Genomic DNA, 10448 nt, shown 5'->3' with positions numbered 1-10448 from the left:
CGATCAGTCTTTTAGCTTAAACTTTCTTTTGTGTCACACTCCTATCTAATATACTTTCCATCATTTTCGGGTGTATATATTATGCGTCCGTGCCGTATAAAGGTGAAAGCGAAAGAGACAGAAAACAGACAGAAAGGTAGGAGGGAGAGTGAAAATGCGTATACAAAAATAAGGAGGTAGAAAGTGGTAATGGCTGTGTGTCTTTGCGTTCGAATGTGCGGGTGGGTGTGCGATAGAGAGAGAGAGAGAGAAAGAGAGAGGAAGAGAGGGGGAGAAAGCAAGTTGAAGAAAAAGAGGAGTAGAAAGAAACGTGCGAAAGATAATTGATAGAGAAGGGGAAGAGATTGAGAATGAAGGAGAGATAGAGAAAGAGAGCGAGAGATAGGGAAGAGATTTAAAGAGATAGAGAGAGAGAGAGAGAGAGAGAGAGAGAGAGAGAGAGAGAGAAGAGAGGGGGGAAAAAGCGGGAAAAAGCAAGTTGAAGAAAAAGAGGTGTAGAAGGAAAGGAAAGATGGTTGATAGAGAAGGGAAGGAGATTGAGAATAAAAGAGAGAGAGAGAGAGAAAGAGAGAGAGAGAGAGAGAGAAAGAGAGAGAGAGAGAGAGAGGGAGAGAGAGAGAGGGAGAAAGAGAGAGAGAAGGGAAGTGGGTTGTCTGCTACAACTACAAGTACATAAATTAATAAAGACATACCACAGATTTAGGTAGAACATTATTTAATTAACCAATAACTACGCCTTAGTACATATTTTGAGAGGAAAATTGAAGAAAGGTGGAAAATATATTTTATAACTGAATAATCTTAAAGGTACTATGTCCCTTTTGCAGCCAACATCAAATTTTGTTGAAATTTGCAGGAATTATGAATATATCATGTATGTCCTATCTGTGAATTTTAAACATTAGCAGTGTCCTAATATTCAAATTATGCAAGAAACCCCGTTTACTTGCTAGACCTCACTGTCAGACACTTTTTAGTGACTGACTGGCTTTTTCATCTTTGGTAATAACATACATAAAATAAGCTGTAAAGGGTACATGAGCATTTGTCTACATCAATAACCCACTTCTTATAATGGCCAAAATTAAACTGATTGAATCTTTGCCCAGCATAAAACGTACGAACATTCGGTACAATGGTCTGAAAAATCAGACTATTACTTACTGGCTCTATAGCTCCTAAGTCGCTTTGACAACTAATAGTCGTTATTTTCCCACTTAAAGATATTTTCAAGCCCCCCCCTTTTTTTAGGGAAGTTCTAAATTAGTATTGTCTTTCAAATGCCGTTGGAATTTAACCTTTTCATTTTTGGCCTGCAAATGGGACATAGTACCTTTAACATAAATTACATGTATTATACAATTATCATTTTCTTTTCGATTCCAATGAAAGTTGACGAAAAGGATAAACCAAAAGGCGAACGCTTTAACCTTCGATTTCAATTTCTATATCTGAAAGATCTATATGTAACCCGAGCTCAAAAACTTTCGAGAAATCAACCTAGAGCGATTTCAATAGCCATGTGCGCCACCTTAGAGTGTGCGAACATTACAATGACGTTATTATGAACTCTGAAAGTGATCTCGAAAGTCTTTGCGATCGAGTTATACTTAACAGAAGAAAAAAACGAGAACAAAACACGACAATTTATGACGTTCATATCCCTACGCACTGCTGATACCAACAAAGAAAAGCAGATGAAATCTTTATCTCCTATGATAAAAAGTAACAATTTAGAGAGATTCTGCCATTATTAAAATGGACAATGGAACAATACGCAACTAGGTACTGCATGTACTTAAGTTTAGCATTACGAATATTAAATGAAAGAAGAAAACAGTTTGAGAAGATCTGTGTAGAAATACATGGGATTGCATAGAAGACATATTTATACAGGTGTATATACATTTGTTTAAAGGCTTCCTACTTCCACCTAAAGGTACTATTCTTTATATCTGTTTGACTATCACACAAAAATGAAAGTGTTATGGGCAAAAAAAAATATGAATCAAAGCACATGACACCGTCTCCAATTTCTAATCACCAATAAGATACCCTTCACCAAGAGACTGCATTAATAAAAAATCGTAGTATTTATCTTGATGTTTGAATCCATATTACAGAGGTAACATTTCCATATTACAATTGATTCCGTGCGAAGAGCCTAAGAGGAGCTTTGACACTTTAAAATTATACATGTATTTGTAATTTTACTCCAATCAGATCGATGTATTTTTTTTCTCTCTCTCTCTTCAAGCGTTAATAGCTATTCTCGGTAACGCCCACTCTGCGATAGCCAATCAGCTCGTGGCGATGACGACGCATGCGCACCATCATCAGCGCCATGATGACAGTAAGAGCGATGAGAACACAGATGGCGCTCACAGCAACGATCATCAGGGGGTCATGAGATTCGGGTCCTGGAGAGTGATAAACAAGTTAACACGACACTAATAAGAAATAAGAATAAGAACGATGACCATACTAGTGATAATAATGAAACTATTAGGGTTAAAACTAATAATAAACACGTACCTACATTAAACTGCACGATTATCGATCCTCGGGGAATCTCAAGCCATCTTGGTAATAAGCCTATTATTACCAAGACCTATGCCAAGCTGAATGTGTTGATTCATTCACTGGCGGGTAGGAACGGGGGGAGGGGGGGGGGGGGGGGTGGTGGTACAACCATTGCAAAAGAGAAGGGGAATACTGTAGTACACAACTCGAAAAAACGACCCACTTATTCAATTCGTTTTACCCCACGGCAACATACATTTGTTATCAACCCTTTTTTCTTTTCTTTTTTGAAATAGGAATATTTCTTTTATTCTCGGGACGTCTCTTTCTTCCTCTCTCGCGCTTATTATAAAGTTTTACAGAATTATAGTGCCCGTGGTCCCTTTTAAAAAATCAGGTACTCGTTCTGAATCAATTAGGCATTTCCGCAATGTCATATGATTCATTTAAACGTCTTTGTGAGGCACCTGGATACGAATTACTTCCTTCATCTGTTACGAATAATTGTACTTTAATAGTTATAATGCAAATTACATTACGTGTTGTTCGGTAGGGCAAGCAACATATATTGTTTGGAGTTCGCATTCCAGGACAAACAATAATGTTAGTCCTACCTAGCATCAAGACACTTCACAGTGACGTATGCATTTAATTTGGTTTAGCCTACATTACGAATGTGGTAAACGATACATATCTCGATGAAATCATTGGAATTGTGCTAAATATACCAATCACAGCGGTCCGGGCGCGTCTTATTTTTGGGAGACGCCGGGCCCGGGCGCGTTTTATTTGTTCGTACCACGGCGAGCCCAGATTCCAGTATGAACTCATTTTCATACATAACAAGTTACGAGAGCTTGCAAAGAGGTCACAAACAATTCGACTTTGATTATTTATTGCTTTGCCTCACTATATATAAAGGCAAAAAAACAACTAAATAAACTGAGATTTGAACCCTCACGGCAACTCCAAAGTTTTATTACTAACACGCTGTCCTTACCGATTGAGCTGGCGATGGGTTGACGACAGATTGATTTGTATAATTACTATCACCCTATTAACCACCCTAACGGATTCCACGTGCGCATGCGCTGGTTCCCTTTGAGAGTGCGCATGCGCAGGTTTACCTCGCGAGTTCAATCTGGGCTCGCCGTGGTACGAAAAAATAAGACGCGGCCCGGGCCTGCAGAACATTTGACTTTTACATCTGTAAGTTACACTGTAAGCTGCTCGCATTGTCTTGTAATGTTCGCTGTTTCATGTGACATGAATTCCTTTGCATAAATCGGTATTGTCAGATGCTGCCTTATCTATTGCACCATGAACATACAGGACATTACGTACTCTTCAGAAACTACTCACCATCTTCAAAGCTATCAAGCAACATAGCCCTTTTAGAGCGTGAGGCATCGGAGAGCGGCCCGCTCGTGATGGTGTGGGGTTTGGATCCCGAGCCTGACGGCTGCAGACTTCGACGAGATCGGGCTAGGCACCCCTGAGCGCAGCGGGAGCTCGAGTCGTTTTTGTCACAGATCAGGATTGAGCAGTGAACGTAAACCTGTTTTGAGAGACGATAGAGCTAATTAGAAGGTGAAAAATAAATGCAAAGCATCTTTACGACATAAAAGATGGTATAACGCTAATCGTAAATTGTTATCGTGAATCATAAAAATGTCCCATATTTCGAATGTAAAGGCTAAAGAGGACCTTAATTATAGTGTGCGGTGGTTCTAAGACTCGTGCTACGTCTACTGAATATAATGCAGTAGGCTTACTCAACCAAAAGCTTTATTCCTTAATAGGTACCAAGCACTAAGCCCATGAAACAGAAAATTTATCACCATAACCATGATTACCCTGAGAGTTAATAAAACAGATAAACGCATAGCAATACAAACCTAATGAGTACTTGATTTTGAGATTTTAATCAAGAAACTGAAGGAATATTAGCATGCAACGGTAATTTAAGTCAATATTTTTTGCACTGTAGTTTTTCATTCGTTAATTGTGTGGTGTTTTTCCCAATTGGCATGTGAAAGACTGCGCCAGTTGTTGACGCATGCCTACGTCAGTATAGCTTAGAATAAAGCCCCAGTTGCCTATGATGTGTCATTTTGATTGCGTTATTAGCTGCGCTTCTGTGCTAGTTAACCGAACCTGTGGTTAAGTCAAGTAGCCCATGCTTCCGTTTGAACTCACTGTCTGCACCATTCGGAGCAACTTTAGAATACCCCACCAGACGTTCGTAGGTTACACAACGCTTCATCAATGAAGCTAAATCTGAGGACTTAAGTTTCTTAGGTAGTACTAAACCTAATCCTATTCATAACCCCAACCTTAACTCTAACCGTAGGTCATTGACGTTTATGTTCATAAACCCTATAGGTGGGGGGTATTCTTAAGTTAAGCCCATCCTTCATTTTAGAATCACCGTTTGTTACTTTCACATGCCGCATCGGAGAACATATTAATCTAGGACGCAGTACTACGTCAATACAATGACGCATCGGGTGCAACGGATACGAGTGGTACAAAGGGCCATTGTTGTACTTGACACTCACCTTGTCGAAATCGCCAATGAAGGCGAAAGCAGCGATACTGAATCCCTTGGAAGTTGGAGAGAGCCAATTGTAGATGACTGTTGTGCTGTCCACGGCACATCTACAAAACAGAAACACATTTTTAGAAATAAATTGGCCGTCATGATGAAGTACGTCGTGCATTTATTATTTAGGCTAATGCATTGACGGACTAGGACTGAAATTCGGTTGAGAATTTCGATACGACCGGCCCACTCAAACCTCTAGGATACATATATCAACCGGCCACCAGAGCACCTATCGACTGGCCCTTGTGGCAGAATAAATAGTGGGAAACTCCCCACACTCCCCTTAGTCAGTCCACCCCTTATGAATGGTACGGTGTTTGCCCATTCATGAGAGGGCGTACAATGCTCTTACTTGGTGGATGCAATGCAAGAGTCAACACGATAAACAATGGGTAAGCAAAGGTAGAGAACAAGTCCCACCCATTCTCGATGATATCATAGTGGTGGTCGTCCCGTGGGCTTGGCGAGCTAGTTGCCCAGCACGACTCGATGAGAAGCGTGAGGTTCGTGACGGACGTCAGGCCGACGCTGAAGTATAGCGGGGCGCCGAGTGTAACTTCGCCGGAATCGTTGGCAGGTTGGTAGAAGCCTGAGTTTGTATACCGGTCAAGGTTTAGGGTGAACTCGCCGTACCCTTCCTAGAAATTGAGTACACATTTGAGAGAGAGAGAGAGAGATTTTTTAACTTATACGTGTGTCTAAGGGAGAAATATGGGTATATGGGACACAAAAATGTACCAGAAAAGTTTGGTCGAGACATATAAACTAACAAAATTTCAAATGATAACAATAATATTCATATGATAATATTCATAATTAGATTAATGATAATGGTAATAATACTAATAATAATAACATCAATGATTATGATAATAATAAAAAAAACTAATGGTGTCTTATGACACAGTACCCAAATGCTAATGCCGTATCCGGTCGTCGTTTAGGTGACTGGTTCTAAAAACAGAGTCTGCACATGAGGTTCACCGCAGAATCATTCAAGTAACGGGCTGGAGTAGGGCGAATTCAGTGTTTGGGGCGAGTATGATCACCACATCATTGTTTAGCACAAACATTGTTTGGAACCAGCAACCTTCACAACTTAGCCAGTATGACGTCACGCTTCGATTAATTTATTTCGTGCAAACGTCCTCGCGCTGTCGTGCTCCCGGCTCTCGAACATGATTACACTGTTCGTGCCAATTAAAGGACGTTAGCGCCGAGTTGGGATTAGAACCTTTAACTCTTGGATTGATAGCCAAGTGAATGAACTACTATTCCACGACATCTCCACCAACATATTACGTTGCTCCTACCAGAACTCGCTTTACATTCAGCTACAAAGTAATTGAAACCTCACCTCTTCGAAAACATAAAGATTTGCTTGAGGCAAGAAGGACTCTTCCAAGGCCTGCGTCCTCTCCAGGTTGCAAGTAACAGGGATATGAAGATATTGTTCTCTGGTAATGAGCTCATTAGTTCCATTTTCAGGGCGGGGCTTGTACGTCACCATGTTGGTAAATATTATGTAGTCGTCGTCTTGCTGCAGGTATTGATGGGTAGGAGGGGGCATGAGGGCATATTAAACGAAAATGTTAATGGAGAAATTGTTATGGGGACCAAAAGATAACAGTGTGCCGTTTTTTTAGAACAGTTAAACGTTTTAGTTGTCTTCCGATGATGATGATGATGATGGTAATAATATCAATGTTGACAATAATTATGATTATAAGAAATGAATAAATAGCTGTTCATAATAATATATCAACTATGGAATGCCGGAAAGGTGAAAACCAGAATAATAATAAAAAGTACGAATAAAGACAAAGAACAACATTTTGTTCATCTTTAGCCTCTATTGCCATCTATACTTCGGTGTTCTATTCCAGGGTTTACGCTTAATCCGCCTCTGAAGATTACGTCCTTTGGGCCGAAAATATCGTGTTAAAAAAAAGGGAAAGAAATACATTTGGCTTGACAGACAGCTTCAATATGTTTTTTCATATTTTAACCTTGGGTCTTGGACTCAAAAAGATGCATCTAGAAAATATATTTTCCCCCAAATCGATGATCATGACCACCCTGTGTTATTCATCTAGCCCATATATATTCATAGTGAAACAGATGTTAGACATGTATGCAGAACCCTGACGCTATTTATAACTATACGTCTATTACTGATGGGAAAAAGTATCCTACGAGCACTTGTAAATATAGATAATTAACATTGTCACTGAAAGAACGGAACAGCGATTCATGAGAGTTTGTTATTGAAATCTTCATCAAGCAGTATTTTTGTGATGTATCAATTGTACATAAAGACCTATTGACCATACCTCTTGCGTAGTACCACATCTGTCGTACGTGGTGGTGATCGCTACATGCTCACTGTCGTGGACGTATGCAACACAAGACTCGTCTTCGAAATGGACATCGCGGGCGTCGTCGCCGATCTCGAGAAGGGCTCTGTCCAAAATAAGCGTCATCGACACGTTGTCACAAGTCAGGTCTGGCCCTGTGAGAAGATATCAAACGAATATTTGTCCATGATTGATCAAACTATGAAGTACTTGTTCTTGTAATTTGTGGACCTCACATGGTGAGAGTGTATTCCCAAGGGGTTAACTATATCTCAATCTCTTCTTCAAATCAGCAGGATTCCTTTTTATGTCCTTTTTTAACTGAATTTTTCCAACAAAATCATCTCTCCCGAGTGAAAATATAAAAACGAATTGAACGTTGATCCCAAAGTCAAGATATGTTGACTTCATGTGAGCACCCCCCATAACCAGTGGCGTAGACAGGTTCGTACACCTGGGGTGGATGACTGGGCTGCCAACGCTAGTGAGGGCGCGAAGCGCCCGAGCGAGGGAGCGAAGCGACCGAGCGGGGGGAGGGTGTGGGAGGGGGTGTCCCCCCTCCCACGGTAGGGAGCTTTTGCAATTTTGAACTTGAAATCGTGCAATCTGATGCATACTTAATGAGGTAAAATGAATGAAAACAGCCTCTGTGGCCATTTGTGAATAGAACACATAAACAACAAACAAATAACGATTAAACTTTGAACAATATGTCTGTTCATTATAAAGCATAATGAATACGTACATACTATGCTTTTTTTACCTCAAAGAAACAGGCATAGTATCCATAGATGGATATTGGCTGGCGGCTCATTAACGTACAGATACAAAAAAAAATTAACAGTATCACTATGATCCATGGAGTAACAATACTGCTTTGTAAGTTTGTGAAGAAATCGGAACCATAACGGCATTGCATCGTTTCAAATTAGGGCATTATTTACTTCTATTTGATCTCAGTCTTATAATAGTAATAGTAATAGTAATAATAATAATAATAATAATAATAATAATAATAATAGAAATAAAAAATAATACTAATACAAATAATAATGCTAATACTAATAGGTTCCTTTTATCTCGCATTTCAAGACAGGGTAAATTCACACTGCGCTTTACATGAAACAAACTTCTTTAAACATTTCAAACTTATGTCTTCATGCATCAATCAACATACTTTAAATGAATACAAAACAAAGTGCATCTTAAATAAAACAAAATAAATAAATAGTTAACAATACAGAAAAGATGTAGCTGCTGCAAGCTTAACAACAAACTAATGTATACCAGTCAGTCCTGATATCAGTATTAGTGTAACAATAGTCATATAGTGGGAGCATGAAGTTGAACAATTCATGATTATACATAATTATATATGTTTGTTTGAATAATACTTGTTATAAAGATAGTAGTATGGTACTCTCTGTCACGAATTATTATGTATACTGTTGTATCACATTCATTTTCTATTCTGTTTTAGAATTGGCTTTCACCGTGTGAATGCGGCTAACAATAAACACAATTACAATAATGATGAGGATTATTATTATCATCATCATAACTATTATTATTATTAATATTATAATTGTTATCATTATTATTATTACTATTATTATCATTATTATGACTTATTAAGTAAGCAAATATTCCCCAAAACCTGGGGGGATGATTGTACATGCCATCCCCCTCATCCGCCCCGTTGTCTACGGCTACGCCCCTGCCCATAACAATCAAACAATTCGTTTTTTTCTTGTGAAGGTGTAATCGTACATATTATGAATCCAATAAAGCAGGCGTTGATGTGTTTGCTGAATGGTCACTGTAGAATGGTATAATTTCCTTAGTATTTATTGTTTGTGCTGCTCGTTTTGCAATTCAGTTTCAGCGCACAGTCACTCTCACAAGGTGCGAACCTCTCTCTGACGCAGTCCTGCATCACCGATTTGACGCCGCGTGTGCAACGTGTAGTTAAAACACAACTAAAACCTTGTCGGAATGCAAGAAAGACGGTCTGAACATACATAATCTGAACTCAATGGACCCTCTACTCTACTTCTTGTGAGTTATTTGACACAACCAGAGACTAGCTGATTAAGGTTCGATCTGCTCAAGACTTTATGTAATTGCGTTTAAAGAGAAGGTTGAGTTCTGGGAGAGGTGAAACATACTTTTACAAGTAACAGTTTAAAACGAGGCCCGAATTTTTTTTGCCACATGTTTGTGTAGTCCCATATACAATGACGTTGTTCTTTGAGCAGTATCTCGCTTAGTTTTGCTCTTTTTTCTCCCAGATTTTGGTATGTTATAGATTTGGCTATACGAATTGTGCCTTTTGCTTTTTGACCAGGGCCCGTTACATAAAACTTACAATTGATAGTAAATTTGCCATCAATTACAACTACCATGGTAACATGACACAACAGCCAATCAAAATCAAGGTCTCCATGGTAGTTACCATCAATGGTAAGTTTTGTGCAACGGGGCCCCGATGTAAGGATCATGTCGAAAATTCAATTGAACTTTGAAATTGCGACTAAGCCGAGGCCATTTGTCGGCTTCGCAACAGTATAGCCACAATCAGGGTGCAAAACCATTTAAACTTGGATCCAAAAATGAAGTATGCAATAGAGCAGTTTCAGCAACCCCAAATTGTTCATCCATACCCTAGGGTTAATACCCTGCAATATCCTGGAGGAAACTATTTTGGTTATCATTTTATGAACAGCAACACAACAGGGGGTGCTATAGGTATTAATACAGACACTACACAGAGCTACTAAAATGGAATTTTCCAAGCATTATTTATCTTAACACACAAATATTTTGCACTTCTGTGGGGAATTTATTGGCCATTTGTGAAAAATAAAAAAATTCACACTCACTTCAGTCCATAAATTAGATTCGGTATACACATCATAGATAACACAAGGCCAAATCTAATAGTCCAATGGCTTCTATTG

General features: G+C 39.1%; 1 protein-coding gene across 1 annotated transcript; it reads right to left on the bottom strand.

Moving 5' to 3' along the window:
• Nucleotides 1-4335: 4335 nt before the first annotated feature.
• Nucleotides 4336-9893, bottom strand: LOC115929274 (ZP domain-containing protein-like). The gene is made up of 6 exons (XM_030997968.1): nucleotides 9857-9893; nucleotides 7465-7643; nucleotides 6489-6671; nucleotides 5552-5769; nucleotides 5085-5184; nucleotides 4336-4380 (listed from the first exon to the last, which is right to left on the bottom strand). The coding sequence occupies exons 1-6, from the start codon at nucleotides 9891-9893 to the stop codon at nucleotides 4336-4338; spliced, it is 762 nt and encodes a 253-aa protein (XP_030853828.1).
• Between the last annotated feature and the right edge of the window lie 555 nt (nucleotides 9894-10448).

This window comes from Strongylocentrotus purpuratus, unplaced genomic scaffold (genome assembly GCF_000002235.5).
Source record: "Strongylocentrotus purpuratus isolate Spur 01 unplaced genomic scaffold, Spur_5.0 spur5_scaffold_4, whole genome shotgun sequence".
Lineage (NCBI taxonomy): Eukaryota > Metazoa > Echinodermata > Echinoidea > Camarodonta > Strongylocentrotidae > Strongylocentrotus > Strongylocentrotus purpuratus.
This window is presented reverse-complemented; position numbering and strand designations above follow the sequence as displayed.

Excerpts from the sequence above, each read along its gene's own strand:
- LOC115929274 (XM_030997968.1), bottom strand. The coding sequence starts at position 9,893 with ATGGTAGTTGTAATTGATGGCAAATTTACTATCAATT. Across the intron at positions 6,672-7,464 it reads GATGTGGTACTACGCAAGAG|CAAGACGACGACTACATAAT; the intron begins GTATGGTCAATA and ends CAATACCTGCAG. Across the intron at positions 5,770-6,488 it reads ATCTTTATGTTTTCGAAGAG|GAAGGGTACGGCGAGTTCAC; the intron begins GTGAGGTTTCAA and ends CTCAATTTCTAG.